Genomic DNA, 16,678 nt, shown 5'->3' on the forward strand with positions numbered 1-16,678 from the left:
AGTCTTTAGAGCAGACATTTCTCCCTTGTGCTGAATCAAAGCCAGCCGCCCCATAATTTTCATGTGCCGGCCACCCTAGAGAACATGGCTGGCCCTGCCCCCAGAACAGCTGCAGAAATCTGCAGACAGGAACCAAGTCCTCTGGGTTGGTCCAGATGTTTCCTTGTTCCTCTAGGACCTCCTCTTCCTGTCCCTCTTCTATCACAATTAGTCAGTGCTTCTTCTTAAAGTACAATACCTATTCCCAAATGGGACATCACCTCCTTCATTCTACATCTGGTGCCTCTGTTAATGCAACCAGAGGGATTACATCAAAGCAGCTCCTTAGTGCTTACCAAGAGCATAGACATTCTTTCCAGATCCTTTGAGGCTTGCAGTCAAGAAGTCCTTTCCAGGCCAGAAACGCTGCCTGCCCCACTCCCTCCATCCTGACCTAGTATGGCCCAGGATTGATTCTCTCTCTTCTCTTTCTCTCTGTGTCTGTCTCTTACTGTCGCATTCACACTTGCACACACTCACTCACCCTTGCTGTGCAGTTTCTCTGACAACTGTGGACACAAAGCTGGATTTGCCCTCCCAGGGCAGGGCAGGGCAGGGCAGGGCAGGGCAGGGCAGGGCAGGGCAGGGCAGGACAGAGCATCTCTTTGGGAAGCCCTGTGCGGCAGGGGCAGAGTGGCCTGTCAGAGGGAATGGCCTGGGGACTCCAAGGAAAGTGGGAGAAGGCAGCTGCCTTTCCAGCACAATTCCCTACTGTGAGGAGGCTCCTCCAGCCCAGTCCCTGAGAGAGGAGGGGCCTGTTCAAGGGACATGCCCACAGGAATTGCTCACAAGTGACACACAACATCTCAGAGATAGGGAAGAACCTAGAAATCCTCTCCTGCCACCTCATGTCATCAATGGGGGCCATGAGCCAGGGGGTGGTAAGAGCCCTGGGCACGGAGCCAGACACAGCTGGGATTGATTCAGGGCCTGCAAGACGCAGCTGGGACCCTGGGCAAAAGTCACTGTATCTTTGGGAACTTGGCTGCCTCAACTGGAAGTGGGTCTCATTGGGGCCTGATGTTCAAGATCGTTGGGAGGGTGGAACAGCACTTGGCGCTGGAGAGAGCTCAGTGCAGAGAGTTGCTCCCTGTAGGACACCCCTGGATGCCTAACAGTAACCATGACAACAGCAAAGCCAGCAATTGCAGAAGCCGCACCCGGCATCCACCCCTGCACCCGGGCCTCACTGTCAGCACGTTCTTACATCGCCAAGTTGAATCCCTAAGTTCTGTGACACTGGCCCCACTTCACAGCAGAGGATGCTGAGCCTGGGAAATTAGGTCAGGCTCAAGGTCACACGGGTAGTCAGTTTCGAACCAGGCCATCTGCCTCCAGAGCCGACAGTCTGACCGCCTTGCGGATCCGTCTCAATTTCCTCTCTTCTCTCATCTTTCTCTTGCTCTTTCCCTCCTCTCTCTTCAGGGTCCTGAAGGAAAATCAGGGAAGCAAGGCGAGAAGGGCCGCACTGGAGCCAAGGTAGGTGCCCCCTTCTGCCTTGATAGGCCCACATCCCTCCCCCGCATCCCTTCCCTACATCCCTCCTCTCCCTGGCCCCTCCATCCTGCTGGGGCCTGGTGACAGCTTGTCTTTCCTCCTGTTGCAGGGCGCCAAGGGCTACCAAGGACAGCTGGGTGAGATGGGCGTCCCTGGAGACCCTGGACCCCCTGGCACTCCAGGCCCTAAAGGGTCCCGGGGCAGCCTGGGACCAACGGTGAGGACTCTATGGCTGGGGTGGGAGAGTCAGATATGGAATAGAGGGAACCAAGGGCAGGAAAGGAGACACCAGGCTTCTCTGTGCTGGTATCACCCACCCCAGCTATTAGCTGAACACCTGGTGCTCATTGTCCCAGCCACCTCTCTGAATCATGAATCACTTTGGTAACCTGCAGAAAGCTGCAGCCCCGCCTCCGGAACAGTATACACCACACAGAATATTTCCTGCAATTTGAAGGGGTGTGTGGGTCCCCTGAAGCCCTCTGTGGACCCAAATTAATAAACCTTGTTATTAGCATCGGGGGAGAAAGGACCAGATTCTTAGAACTGTTTTTATCAAACAAGGAGATTTCCCACTGGAAATAGATTCAGGAGGAACGGAGCGATGCTGCTGCAGGTCCCTGGATGACTCTGAGGGTGTCCCAGCATTGCTGGGCTGCCCTGAAGGAAGGGGCCCGGAGGGCTTTGATACCTCCAGGAGATGAAGACCCCAGGGGGAAGCCAGGGAAGGAGGCTGAAGAGGGTGACACGGCAGCTCCGAGCTGGTTGTGTGTAAGGTTAAGCAACCAGGATGGTTTGTGGTATTTGTCAGTTTCTGCGGTGTAAATGCTCCCTCCGTGGCTGGTTTCAAGTCACGGACATGACATCACGGAATGCAGACTGGGGAGGAGTTACACAGCAGCACTCCCTTAAGCAGTATTTCCACCAACACGCACAGATGCAATAGACCAAAATAACCTCATGAGTGTAGGTAGGAGGAAAATGTAGGAAAATGAATAGGAGGAGATGAGTTTTGAGTATCCTCTATCTTTGTTTTTAATAAAATTAATTTAACCGTAAGTCCATACAATTGTTTCACTGGCTTGTAAAAGTCCTGAAAATTTAGCAATCAGCTGTCTTGAACCCCTGGAGCCAGGAGAAGGAGGGCTGGGGCGGGGGCGAGGATCTCCAGGGAGGAGGGATGATGTCACTGGCTTTCCGCCTTGTTCACACACCTTGGTTATGGGCAGCATGGATGTGTCAGGCTGCTGGGCGGAGTGGGGCTGGAGCCTGCGGGGAGACTGCTGTGTCCCCACTGTGAGAGCCACACTCCATACCAACGAGGGTCTCCTCCTCTTGTAGGGTGCTCCGGGACGCATGGGGGCCCAAGGAGAACCGGGACTGGCTGGTTATGATGTAAGCGGATGTCACCTCACCCCACCCCCTGACTCTGTCCTACAGGCCTGGACACACAGGCCATGCCAGCCTCTGCCCCACCACCTCCCAGCTGAAGGTTGACCCCTGGGACACTGAAGATGTGGGGTCTCACCTGCCCCAGGGAGCCCTGGGCCCAGAGCCGTGGTTGGGGTGGAGGATCATGGATGGGATAGGTGTGGTTGGGGCCACCAGAGCGAAATGTGCCACCCCAAGCCTTCCTGGGTATTTCCTGCCTGGGGTGGGCGTTCCGCATGCCTTGTCTGCTGTCTGGGGAAGGGACCATTTTTGCATCCAGGTTGGCACCTTCTTAGACATGGCTGAGTCAAACCCATGTACACATCTGGAGAAACCAGGGCTCAGAGGGATATGGTGCCTACTCAGAAGGGGAAACCGGGGCTCAGGAGGATAAAGAGCATGCACAAGGCCTGACCGCTTCAGTTTGGAGGTGGGATCCTAACCCTGGTCCTCGTGACTCTAGATCCAGTGTCTGGAAGAAATACAGCAGGGAGGGGAGGAGAGGGAGAGGAAAAGAGGAGAGACAAGACCTGGAGGGGTGTTGCGAGGAGCCCACAGTGGGTGTCCGCACCTGCAGGCCTAGCTGAAGCCTGGAAGGTCTGTTGAGGCAGCATTTTGCCCCTGTCCCTGGTCCTGGCTTGGAGGACAAAGCTGGTTCTCCCGAGATACCCTTCCAGGTCTGCTCCAGGGTGGGGCCCCCGACCATTCAAGCTGGAACACCCCTTTGGGGTGTGTCTGGGACCAGCATGGCACATCTGGAAGGCCAGGGCCCAGACAGGCACAGACTTACTCAGAGCCACACAGCCAGCTGGAGCAGAGCTGGGACCCAGTTTTGCAGCCCAGTGTCCCCATCTTGGAGTCCATGTCCTTTGTCCTTCCTGAGTCCTCATTCTCACTTCCCTCCTTCTTGTCTCCTTGTTTGCCTGCAGGGACACAAAGGCATTGTGGGACCCCTCGGACCTCCTGGACCAAAAGGCGAAAAGGTGGGTGTTTGCTCTGGGGGAAGCAGCTGCACCCTCGTGTCTGAGGCTGAGGTCAGCTTCAGGGCCAGAGGAGAAAGCCCCTGGGGTACCCATGGCTGGAGAAGCCTGTGGGGGCTCACCCCCTGCAGCAGCCGAGGCTGGTGTCACTGCCACTGTGCCCAGCCTGCAGGAGCCGTCAGATCCACAATCAGCACTATGTGCTGGGTATCATCTTTGTACCCAGCGCTGGAACGAAAACATGCAGTCCCTGCCCTCACGGGGCTTACAGTCAAGAAGCAGAAATGGACATCAATCTTGTAATGACTAAAACTGCGACTCCATCATCTGTGTGGACATGGGAATTGAAGCCTTGCCCATGAATAAGATCACCCAGCGAGAGCGGGGAGAGGATGCTGAGCAGGAGAGGCTTAGGACAGACAGCGAGGAACCCCAGTAGTTAGTGGTCAAGGAAGGACCCACCAAGGCAGAGGGGAAGGCATGTTCATTCCCCACGCGTTGGCTCAAGATTCAGTAGAGGAGAGGAATTGCTGGAAGGATCCTCGCTGATCCCTGGACCCTGCCCCCCATGCCAGTGGGGATGTGGAGGGCCAGGAGTGCCAGAACGTCCAAGGTGTTGCCGTGGTGTCACGTCCAAGGCAATCCCGAACGGGCCCCAGAACCCACGTGTCTAAGTCCTACCTTCGTCGCCTGAGTCCTTCCTGTCTTTCCTCCTCCTCCCCTCCTCTGCTGCCTCAGCTGGAACGCTTCGCTTGCCCCCTGCCTCCCCGGCACGCCTTTCTTTTGCTGAGTCAGCTCCCCACTAACTAAATCCTGCTGTTGGTGACTCATGCTGGCCCAGCGTGCTGCCCAGCCGACCCCTTCCTCCTGCTGGAGGAGGACAGCTCAGCCATCGTAGAGGGCCACCCGCCCCAGCCGATTCCACAGGAAGCCACAGAAGGTGCCACTCAGTACCCCGGGTCCCTCCTGGGCCCTTGCAGCCTGCCAGGGCTGGCACAGAAGGGGTTAACACAGACTCTGAAACAAGGAGGCCCCGGTGTGCCCCAAGGCCTCTGCTATGGAGCATCTACAGCTCTAGAAGCAGTTTCTGTGGCTGCTGAGAATGGGACCCTAACACCAAATCTGCCCTAAGGCTGCAGGGGCCTTGCAGGGGTCCCCAGGATTCCCTGAGCCTTGAGTGCCTCATCCAGTGGTGGGGTCCTTGGGAATGAGAGGCCAAGGTGGGGGCAGCACATGTACATCAGCCAGATGCCTTTTCTCACTTAGAAGGCGTTATTAGATTCGTTCATTCCTCTAGCTCTCCAACAGGTATTTATGGAAGATTTAGTGTGTTCCAGGCCCTGAGCTAGAGGATGGAAATGATGCTCTTAGAGGTCTCAAAAATAGGGCGAGTCCCATGAATGAACAGCCACCCCGCAAGCTGGACGGTGCTGGGGAGGAGAGAGCAGGTTCCTGGGGTGACCCACCGAGCACACGCCCACGTGTAGAGCTCTTTCCCTGCCATTCCTCCTGTAATCCTCACCACAGCCCCAGTGCAGAGGTACCATTGTTCTACAAGACAGGTGGGGAAACTGAGTCCCCATGAGGCTCAGAGACTAGTCCAGGATCTGTAGTAAGAGGGTGGCAGGGCCAGGATTTAGACCCCATCTGTCTGACGCCAGACCCTGCTTCCCTAACCAAAAGCAGACCCAAGATAAGGAAGCCATATACTCTTTAACTTGAACCGCCCACCCCCGCTCACCGTTGGGGTGAGCTCACTACAAAGCTGGTGGCCAGAGAGAGGGGATGAGACTCTGGGACTTGGACAGGGCAGGGAAGTATCCTACCAGGTTTCTGGTGCTAAAAGATGATATACCTAATGCTAAATGATGAGTTAATGGGTGCAGCACACCAACGTGGCACATGTATACATATGTAACAAACCTGCACGTTGTGCACATGTACCCTAAAACTTAAAGTATAATAATAATAGAATTTTAAAAAATGCATCCCCAGACTATACTCACATTGCGGGGGATCAGTATCGCTGGCTTTGGGCCCAGATTGCCCCCTGATTCCTGAGTGGCCTTGGCTAAGACCTTCCTTCCTCTTAGTTTCCCATCTTTAAGTGTGGACAGTAGTCCCAGCGGTATAGGTTACTGTGCAGATCGGATGAAACAAACCTCACAGAGTGCCTGGCACATGGAACACGCTAGGTAGACACAGGCAGGCCCCTTCCCCAAAGCGCTCAAGTCCAGCTGCCTCTATCCACAGTGGGACTTGAGCACTGGATCCAAGAACCACAGAGAGTGGGCGGGGTCAAGACGGAATCTCCGCTCCCTGGGCCACCCCTCTGGGTACAGCTGGTTCTAGACCTCAGGCCAAGTCCCTGCCAGCCTTCAGCCTCCACCCACCAGAACCACAGAGGCCCCAGGCTGGTGGCCGATCACCACCAGCCTTTAGAACTGCCTCCGACCAGGGATGTGTCCCAGCCCCAGGGACGCTTTGCCTCTGTCCAGCCTCTTCCGGCCCCCTTTCAATCCCTATGAACAAAGGGGCTCAGGGGTGCCTGGCTTGAGCCCTGTGCCCAGGGGAGTGACACCAGTTTCTGGGGCTGGAGTCTTCTGAGCCCTGAGATTCTGCCATTTGTGGTTCTGCTTACACCATCCTTGTAGTTGAAAGGTGGCGTCTACACCTATCCTGTGGGTGGACCAGGGCCTGGGGTGGCCATGGCATAAGGACCTCACCTCTAAACTCTGTTCCACCCCCCGACCCCCGTCTCTGGCCATGTCTATATGACACAGTCTCATTGCTGCTATTGTTACCGGCTACGGCAATTTTAACACCATCTGCTGAGCCCCTGCCACGTGGGCAGCAGCCTGCTGAGTGTTTCCTGTGCCTTTCCTCACCGAGTCATCTCAACAGCACCGGGAGGCGCTCCAGTCCCGCTCTGCACATAGGAGCCCATCTTATGGACACAGCCCCCGTGCTGACCGTCTGCCAAGTGCCACCTGGGGCTACCATGGAGGGTAGGAGTTTCATCCTAAAGCTGGTTCCTCCCAGCAAGGATCGGAGACAGGGACTCTCGGATTGAGGGTGAAGAGCTCTGAGCAGTTCCCATCATCTCTCTGAGCCTCATCTGTGAATTGGGATAATAATCGCATCTGCTTCACAGCGCTGCGCTGTGGATGTCTGGCCCAGAGCAGTGCCCATGCGTGCCAGCTGCTGGAGTTGGCGTTACTCCCTGCCGGGCGTCGCGCATCATTCCATGGAGTCCTCACCACTCCTTGATGGGCATCACACGCTGTCCCCTTCACCCCACCCCACTCCGCTCTGTTCTCCTATTCCCCAGCTGAGGAGAGAGCTCAAAGACAGGAAGGGAAGTGTTACAGGGCCACACGGCTGGTCCTTTGCAAGCCAGGATGTGAACCCAGCTGTCTGAGCTCCCTGACTTCCTGCAGGATCCTACAGCTCAAGGGCATCTGGAGGGCACAAAGCACTGTTCTGTGTTCCACAATCCTGGTTCCACACCAGCCTGAGTCTGGCTCAGACACACCTACCCTTCCCTCTCTAGTTTGTGTCCCCATCTGTAACCCTAAGCAGGCTAGACTTCATCTCTGACGAAGCGCTTTCCATCTGGAATTCCCCACATTCCCCAGGAGCAGGCGGTTTGCCCTAAAGCTGGTTCTGTGTCCACAGGGGGAGCAGGGCGAGGACGGCAAGGCCGAGGGGCCCCCTGGGCCACCTGGAGATCGGGTAAGCCCCCTCCCTTCCCTGAACCATGTGGAGTCCTAGGTGGAATCTGAGCCTCCCGCTGCATGGAGAGGGGTGGGCCGATCAGGGGCCAGGTCCCTGAGAGCTCCGCAGAGGTGGTGGCCAACAGGGCCCAGGGCTGGCATCCTCGGCACCTGGCGGCCCAAATTTTGCTGTTGTCTTTGTCATTCAGGGCCCTGTGGGTGATCGAGGAGACCGTGGGGAACCGGGGGACCCTGGGTACCCTGTAAGTATCAGAGCTCCTACCTGCTGGCAGGATCAGGCATGTCAGGGAGGAGGGGGATGACACATGTCTAGAAAGAACAAGAACTTCCCAGGCTTCTGTGCTACCTCCCAGCCCTCTGCAGGATGGGCCCCCCTTACCTGTCTCTGTTTGGCTTCCAGGGACAGGAGGGTGTGCAAGGCCTCCGTGGAAAGCCAGGCCAGCAGGGCCAACCCGTGAGTGGTGCTTCGTGTCCCATCCCTGCCTCCCACCCCGAGTTGGGTGGAGCAGTGGGAATTAAAGAACTAGGCCCTTTAAAGCTTAAAGGGATCCTCCCTGCAGGAGGGTCTGGGGCAGCCATTTCTGTTTCTCCTGCCCTGACCCTGGGGATGCCCCCAGAACCTGCACCCCCAAACCCCTCCCCACCCCTCCCCCTCCAGGCGGAGACTGGCCACCCTCCCCGGGAGAGAATCCTGGGGCTGCCTTGCGTCATCTCACCTTGGTTTGCAGGGGCATCCGGGACCCCGGGGGTGGCCGGGACCCAAAGGATCGAAAGGCGCAGAGGTAAGAGGGCCAGGGGTTCAGCAGGGAGACTGAGTCCCGGGAAGGGGGAAGCCTGACCCACAGTCACACAGCAAACCAAAGGCAGGCTGTAGAGGCACAAGGCAGGGTAGGGAGGGGCGGCCCACCAGGAGCCCGGCGGGCTGCTTCTGGCCATGACCCCATCTCCCTTCAAATAGCCTGAGTGAGGAGGGACAATCAGCCCCATTTCACTGGGGCTCCAGGAGGGGAGCCAACTGCCTGAGGCCAACCAGAGTGACTTGAACCCAGGGCAGTCAAGAGCCAAAGCTGGCCTCTCTCTCCCCCACACCACACTGTAGAGAGAAAACTGGGAGAAGTCAGTTGAGGGAGTATGGAGGAAGAGGAGGCAGAGACAGGGTGCTTGAGCAGGAGCCACTTCCTGCCTCTGCCCCAGGGCCCCTGCCTTCCCCCAGCCCCCAGACTTGGCCAGTGCTCTCTTAATGCTCTTTCCCTCCCCGGGGTGCACCCCCTCACCTACCTGCCTCAGTGATACCTAGTCTCTAAAAGATCCAGTGGAACTGTGGCCTCTGTCTCCTCCCAGGAAATTGTCAATGCCAGTGAGGGGATACCAGGTCCCAGAGCAGGCTCAGTGACAGCCCCGGGAGGTTCCAAGACCAGCTCTGGCCCCAGGCTTCCAGGCCAGAGTGCTTGGGCACATCTGTGGCATCAGATGTTCACCCAGGGGCCCACAATCCTCTCAGTCCCTCCTTCCAGAGCCCCTAGGGTCCCACACCTCTAGCAGGCAGCCTCCATCATGTGGCCCTTGATTTTTCAGGGACCAAAGGGAAAGCAAGGCAAGGCGGGGGCCCCAGGCCGGAGGGGGGTCCAGGTGAGTGACTACAGCTGCTGTTTCCAGCCAGCCTCCCTGCCTGCCCCCCACACCCACCCTCCCCCCACTCCCCGCACCAAATGCCCTCACCAGCTTTTTATGTACCCCCCAGGGCCTGCAGGGGCTGCCAGGGCCCCGGGGCGTGGTGGGGAGACAGGGCCTCGAGGGCATCGCTGGACCAGATGGGCTTCCTGGCAGGGACGGGCAAGCGGGACAGCAGGTGAGCAGGGATTGGCGTTAACAGATGGTGGCTCCATTTGGGACCAGGTGTCGGGGAACTTCCCCAGGCCATGGGCCAGAGGAGCCCGTTTGGAAACTTGGATGGGCAGAACCAACACATCCAGAAGTTTCCCTGGGGCGGGCAACCATCTCATTCCCTGGCACCTGGGAGTGTGGACCTTCTGACTGTCTCTTCTGGATGCCAGCACCCAGAAAGACCTTCCTTTCCTCCCCTGCCTGGTGGATAGGGTTCCTATCCCGCCCCTTCCTCACTCAGAATCCCGCCCTTCCCCACTCACAATCCTCAGCTCCTCCTGTCCTCCTGGTCCAGCCACATCACACACAGGCTGTCTGACCTCCATCCTGGAGTGTGACCCTTTCCTCCAGCTACACCCAGGGTTCACCCAGGTGTTGAGCCATCTGCTTCCTTGGCTATTTCGTGAAACACAAGAGACCCTCCTCTGCCTGCTTTCTTAACAGGGGGAGCAGGGAGACGATGGGGACCCTGGCCCCATGGGCCCTGCTGGGAAGAGAGGAAATCCAGGTGTGGCCGGCTTACCTGGAGCACAGGGACCCCCAGGATTCAAGGTCAGATACCTCTTAATGCACTTACCCACCCTCTGCCCTTTCTGCCTTGATGCAGACTCTAGTGGTTCCGACCCTTTGGGCACCCATGTCCCGGGCCTGTGTGAAAATGGAGTCCACATTGTTGACCTTTCTCCGTCAACAATGCTTGGGGGTCCTGCCCCAAGCTTGAACCAGAATGACAGTTCATCTGGGGAGCTATAAATACCGCCCCTACCAGGCCCTTGAAACCTTCAACTGGTTTTTGAGTTGTTCACGGGCGCCCTCTCGTGGACATTTATGGAACAACAGCTGTTGCTTGCAGCCGGGATCCCCAAGGCATCCTTAGAAAGCTTCCCAGTGCCGCGTGGGAGGAGGGGGCCGCCATGAATCCGTCAGAGCCAAGGGCTGGACACTGAAGGGGAGATGTAGATGAATGACTCAGATGTGGTTCTTGCCCTCTCTGAGCTCGAGGTTTAATTGGGGAAAGGTTGGAACCCTCTGAGACACAGGAGGCAGAGGGAGCGATGGCCTTGACCCAGGGAAGATTGGAATGAGAATAAACGGGGAAAAGGTGGCCACGCAGTGGCTCACACAAAATCCCAGCATTTTGGAGGCTGAGGCGGGCTGATCACTTGAGGTCAGGAGTTCGAGACCAGCCTGGCCAACATGGGGAAACCCCGTCTCTACTAAAAATACAAAAATTAGCCGGGCATGGTGGCAGGTGCCCGTAGTCCCAGCCACTCGGGAGGCCGAGGCAGGAGAATCGCTTGAACTGGGGAGGCGGAGGTTGCAGTGAGTTGAGATCACACCACTGCACTCCAGCCTGGGCGGCAGAGCGAGACTCTGTCTAAAAAAATAAAAATAAATAAGTAAATGGGGAGGAGGCATTCTAGGGGTGTGAGCTGAGGTTTGAAGGAGGGAACTGCATGCTGTTGGGGAAAAGCAATAAGGAGGAGAGGAATTGCAGGAGAGGAGAGGAGAAGGCAGGACCCAGAATTCGAGAGGAGGGACAGAGACCTTCCTCTTTGGGAGGTGAAAGTCTTGTCACCCCTACCCCACCAGGCCTCCATTTGTTGCCCCAGCATTCTGCAATCTCAGGTACCCTGTGGAATCACTGTTCTGGCTCTCCTAGGCGCCCTCCGCCTCCTCCTGCCTTAGAACCCTTTCCCACTTTGACTGGTAATTTTTTGTGTGTTTCTTTAAGGGTGAGAGTGGGTTACCCGGACAGCTGGGTCCCCCTGGCAAGCGAGGAACAGAGGGCAGAACGGGGCTCCCTGGAAACCAGGGGGAGCCTGGGTCCAAAGGCCAGCCGGTGAGTGAGCCCCAAAGAATACACATGCCCACACACTCACACATGCACACACTCACATACACCTACATGTACAAACACATGCACACTCATACACACACACAAACACACTGACTCAGAAGCCACCTCCTTGCTCTGTGACAAGGGTTAATATCTGGATTCCAGATACCATTCTGCCAACCCCTCAACCACGTGGTGGGGGAGGCCGAGGAAAGAGACCTGAGTGGTCCCTTCAGAATGAGGAGAGGGTGATCACAACCAGAAGGTGGGCGCTCCTGACTCCCAGTCCAGTGCTCATTCTGTGCCTCACTGCCTTCATCCCCCTGTCCCAGAAGCTACATTCAACTCACCCCTGCCTGGAAAAAGGAGGAAGAATGAACAGAGAATAAACAGGGCAAATAGAAAACACACAACCAACTGTTTCAATACCCCAATTAAAGCTGAAATTGTCAGAGTGGATGAAAAAGCAAGACCCAACTCATCTACTGCTACAAGAAATCCACTTCAAATATAAAGATATAAGTAGGTTAAAGATAGATATAGAAAAAGACATACTGTGCTAACATTCATCCCAAACAGCTGGAGTAGCTATTTTAATATCAGATGAAATGGATTTCAGAGCAAAGACTACCAACAGTCATAAAGAAGGTCTTTTCATAATGACAAAGAAGCCAACTTATCAAAATAGCATAAGAATCATAAATGTTTATGCACCTAATAATAGATCTTCAAAATAATCAGGCAAAGACTGATAAAGCTACAAGGAGAAATAGACAAATTCACAATTATACTCAAGGATTTCAATATATTTCTGTCCTAATGGGTAGAACAGAAGCAAATAGAAGATCAGTAAGGATGTCTTGAACTGCATTATCAACCAACGTGAACTAATTGACATTTATAGAACACCACATCCAATATCAGCAAGATACACATTCGTTATGAGTTCATTCAGAACATTTACCAAGACAGACCTATTTTGAACCTTAAAATCAATCAATAAATTAAATTATAAATCAGAGAGATCTGAAAAATCTCCAAACATCTGGAAACTAAGTAACAAATATCTAAATGACCCATGGGTCAAAGAAGAGATCAAAAGAGAAGTTAGTATTTTGAATTGAATGAAAGTAAAAAACAGCATATAAAAATTGGTGAAATGCTGTTGATATATAGGGAGATCTTTATACTTAACAACTTCTGTGTTAGAAAAGAAGGAAGGTCTCAAATAAATGGTCTCGGATTCCATCTTAAGAAACTGGGGGTTGGGGCTGGAGAAGGCAAATTAAAACAAAGTAAGCAGAGGGAAGGAAATAATGAAGATCAAAAATAAACCAAAAAAAAAAACAGGAAAATCAAAAGTTAGCTTTTTGAGATCTGTAAAACTGATAAACCTCTTGCCAGACTAATCAGGAAACAACAAAAAAAAAAAAAGAGAGAGAGAAAATACAGAAGTTACTAGTGTCAGGGATAGGGGAGCAGTGTCACTACAGATATGACAGAAATTAAAAGGATAATAAGGGAATATTATAAATGACTTTATGGCAATAAATTTAAAGACTTAGATGAAATGGACAAATTCCTCAAAAGACAAAACCACCAAAGGTCATCAAGAAGAGACTGATAACCTAAATAGCCTTATATCTATTAAAGAAACTGAATCTGTAGTTAGAACTTCCCACAAAGAAAACTCTGGGCCCAGATGGCTTCACTGGTAAATGCTACTAAACATTTACAAAAGAAATAATAACGGCTGGGCACGGTGGCTCATGCCTGTAATTCCAGCACTTTGGGAGGCCGAGGCGGGTGGATCACAAGGTCAAGAGTTTGAGACCAGCCTGGCCAAAATGGTGAAACCCCATCTCTACTAACGATACAAAAAAAAAAAAAAAAAAATTAGCCAGGCGTGGTGGCACACACCTGTAATCCCAGCTACTCAGGAGGCTGAGGCAGGAGAATCACTTGAACCTGGGAGGCGGAGGTTGCAGTGAGCCAAGATCATGCCACTGCACTCCAGCCTGGGCGACAGGGAGAGACTCTGTCTCAAAAAAAAAAAAAAAAAAAAAAAAAAAGAATACCAATTCTACATAACTTTTCCAGAACATTGAAGAGGAGAAGAATAATTCCCAACTCTTTCCTTGAGGCTGATATTACCCTAATGTCAAAACCACACAAAGATATTACAAGAAAAGGAAACAATAGACCAATATGCTTCATAAATATAGCTACCACAGTTCTCAATAAAATTTTAGTTAGGTGAACCTAAGAATATATAATAAGGATAATACATCAAGACCAAGTGGAGTTTATCTTAGGAACACAAGGATGGTATAACATTTGAAAATAAATCAGTATAATTCACTATATTAACAGACTCAAAAAAGAAAACCCATTTGATCATCTCAGTAGTTGCAGGAAAAGCATTTGACAAAAATCTAACTTCACTTCTGATAAACTCTCAACAAACTAGGTATAGAAGTTCCTCAACTTGATAAAGGACATCCATGAAAAACCTAGTCAACATCATACTTAGTAGTGATTGACTGAATGCTTCTTTCCAAGGAGCAGAGCAGAAACAAGTCAAGGATATCTGTTCTCACCACTTCTATTTAACATTGTACTGGCAATTCTAGCCAGTGCAATAAGGCAAGAAAAACAAATAGGAGGCATTCATATCAAAAAGAAAGAATTAAAACTTTTCATTTGTAGAGGAAATGATGTCTATGTAGAAAATCCATTGGCATCCACAAGAAAGCTACTAGAATAAGTGAGTTTAACAAGGTCACAGGACACCATATCAATATGCAGAAATGAATTGTGATTGTATATACTAGGCAATATGCATAAATGAATTGCATTTCTATATACTAATCAATGAGCACAAATGAATTGCATTTCTATACACTAATCGATGTGCACAAATGAATTGCATTTCTATACACTAGCAACAAACAATTAGAAATGGAAATCTAAAAAGCAATACTATTTATAATAGCATAAAAACATGAAATACTTAGAGATACATCTGACATTAGGTGTGCAACATATGTACACTGAGAACTATAGAACACTGGTAAGAGAAATTGAGGAAGACTCAAATAAATGGAGATATATACTGTGTGCATATTTCAAAAGACTCAATATTAAGATGTCAAATTTCTTCAAATTGATGTATTGATTCAACACAATTCCAATCTAAAGCTTATTGAGTTTTCATGTAGAAAATGACAAGCTGGTCCTAATATACATATGAAATATAAAGGACTTAGAATAACTGAAACAACATTGAAAGAGAAGAGCAAAGTTGGTGGACTAATGGCACTTGATTTCAAGACTTATTACAAATCTGCAGTCATCACGAAACTGTGGTATTGCCATAAATAACTAACAGATCAAAGGAACAGAATGAAAGGTCCAGACATATACCATACATATATGGACAACTGGTTTTTTTTGTTTTTGTTTTTGTTTTTGAGATGGAGTTTCACTTTTGTTGTCCCGGTTGGAGTGCAATGGTGCAATCTCAGCTCACCGCAACCTCCGCCTCCAGGATTCAAGTGATTCTCCTGCTTCAGCCTCCCCAGTAGCTGGGATGCGCCACCATGCCTGGCTAATTTTGTATTTTTAGTAGAGACGGGGTTTCCCTATGTTGGTCAGGCTGGTCTCGAATTCCCAACCTCAGGTGATCCACTGCCTTGGCCTCCCAAAGTGCTGGGATTACAGGCATCAGCCACCACACCCAGCCTGGACAACTGATTTTTAACAAAAGTGCAAAGACGATTCAGCAAATACAAAATAGTCTTTCCTAACAAATGGTGCCAGACAAGTGATGCCTCATAACATGTACAAAAATTAGCTCAACCTGGATCATACACCTAAATGTAAAACCGAAAATTCAAACACTTCTAGAACATAGAAAGACATCTTCAAGAACTTGGATAAAACAAAGATTTCTTAGATATGATACCAAAAGCATGACCCAGAAAAGAAAATGTGATAAATCAGACATCATCAACATTTAAAACTTCTGCTCTTCAAAGGACACTATTAAGAGAATGAAAAGACAAGCCACATACTGGAAGAAAATATTTCTAAATCATATATCTGATTAAGGATTTGTATCCAGAACCTATAAAGAACTTGCAAAACTCAATAATAAAAATAAGCAGCCCAATTTTTTTAAATGGGCAGAAGATTTGAATAGACACTTCAAAGAAAGTATACTGATAGCAAATAAGCACATGAGAAAAAGATTAATATCATTAGTCATTAGACAAATGCTCATTCAAACCACAATAAGATGGTATGGCACACCTATTAAAATAGTGAAGAGTTTTAAAAGACTAACCATACAAGTATTGGCAAAGACATGGAGCAACTGAAACTTTTAAACTCTGATAATGGGAATTTAAAGTGGTACAATCACTATGGAATCAGTTGGGCAGCTTCTTTGAAAGTTAAGCATATCCCTACTGTATAATCGAATCATTCCACTCATAGATATTTACCCTACATAAATAAGGACATTCGGCCACATGAAAACTATACTTGAAGGTGCTTAGCAGCTTTATTTATAATAGCCCCAAATTGAAAAAAACCTCAAATGTGTATCAGCCAGCGAATAGATAAAGTGTGGTATATTTTACAATGAAATACAATTCATCAGTAAATGGACTGAACTATTAATATATGCAACAACATAGATGATTCTCAAAATAATTAGGCTGAGTGAAAGAACTCAGATAAAAAATAGTATAGACTGTGTGGTTTCATTTATATAAAATTATAGAAAATGCAAACTAATCTGCATTGAAAGAAGATAGATCAATGGCTCCTGGAGATGGCAGGGTAGGCAGGAAAGAAAGATTACAAAAGGGTGTGAGGAAAGTTTTTGGGGCTATGGGATGTTATTGTCTTGGTGGTTGTGACAATTACAAGGGTGTATACAGATATGTCAAAACAAATCAGATTATACAATTTAAATAGTACAGTTATTATCTTCAGTTTTACTTTAGTAAGACTGTTTTTAAAATTACCCCTTCTTTGCACCTGATGAGTGTATAGGAGACAGCCATCAGAGTGCAAAAATGAACAGTTAGGACATCTTGCAACTGGTTCTGTGAAGCCAGTATTATGCTGATACCCCAACCAGAAAAAGACGTCACAAGAAAGAAATCAACAGACAAATATGCCTTATGAACACAGATACAAAAATCTTTAATAAAATGTTAGAAAACCAAATTCAGCAATATGCCTAAAGGATTCTACAC

At 50.5% G+C, this 16,678-nt stretch overlaps 1 protein-coding gene across 7 annotated transcripts in view; it reads left to right on the top strand.

Annotated features, from left to right (window-relative positions):
• Positions 1 to 16,678, top strand: part of COL27A1 (collagen type XXVII alpha 1 chain) — a 160,070-nt gene that overhangs the window by 128,343 nt on the left and 15,049 nt on the right. For 6 of the 7 annotated variants that reach the window (XR_010123360.1, XM_063649839.1, XM_054501615.2 and 3 more), the window contains 12 exons: positions 1,465 to 1,518; positions 1,646 to 1,753; positions 2,878 to 2,931; positions 3,897 to 3,950; positions 7,626 to 7,682; positions 7,873 to 7,926; positions 8,085 to 8,138; positions 8,413 to 8,466; positions 9,260 to 9,313; positions 9,426 to 9,533; positions 10,013 to 10,120; positions 11,304 to 11,411. Coding sequence is in view for 5 of the 7 variants with exons in the window: in XM_063649839.1 (XP_063505909.1) it covers positions 1,465 to 1,518; positions 1,646 to 1,753; positions 2,878 to 2,931; positions 3,897 to 3,950; positions 7,626 to 7,682; positions 7,873 to 7,926; positions 8,085 to 8,138; positions 8,413 to 8,466; positions 9,260 to 9,313; positions 9,426 to 9,533; positions 10,013 to 10,120; positions 11,304 to 11,411 (867 nt within the window). In the remaining 2 variants the exon portion in view is untranslated. Of the gene's footprint in view, positions 1 to 1,464; positions 1,519 to 1,645; positions 1,754 to 2,877; positions 2,932 to 3,896; positions 3,951 to 7,625; positions 7,683 to 7,872; positions 7,927 to 8,084; positions 8,139 to 8,342; positions 8,467 to 9,259; positions 9,314 to 9,425; positions 9,534 to 10,012; positions 10,121 to 11,303; positions 11,412 to 16,678 lie in introns of all 7 variants that reach the window. The other variant, XR_010123361.1, reaches the window with a different exon arrangement.

The sequence above is a fragment of the Pongo pygmaeus genome, chromosome 13, assembly GCF_028885625.2.
Source record: "Pongo pygmaeus isolate AG05252 chromosome 13, NHGRI_mPonPyg2-v2.0_pri, whole genome shotgun sequence".
NCBI lineage: Eukaryota > Metazoa > Chordata > Mammalia > Primates > Hominidae > Pongo > Pongo pygmaeus.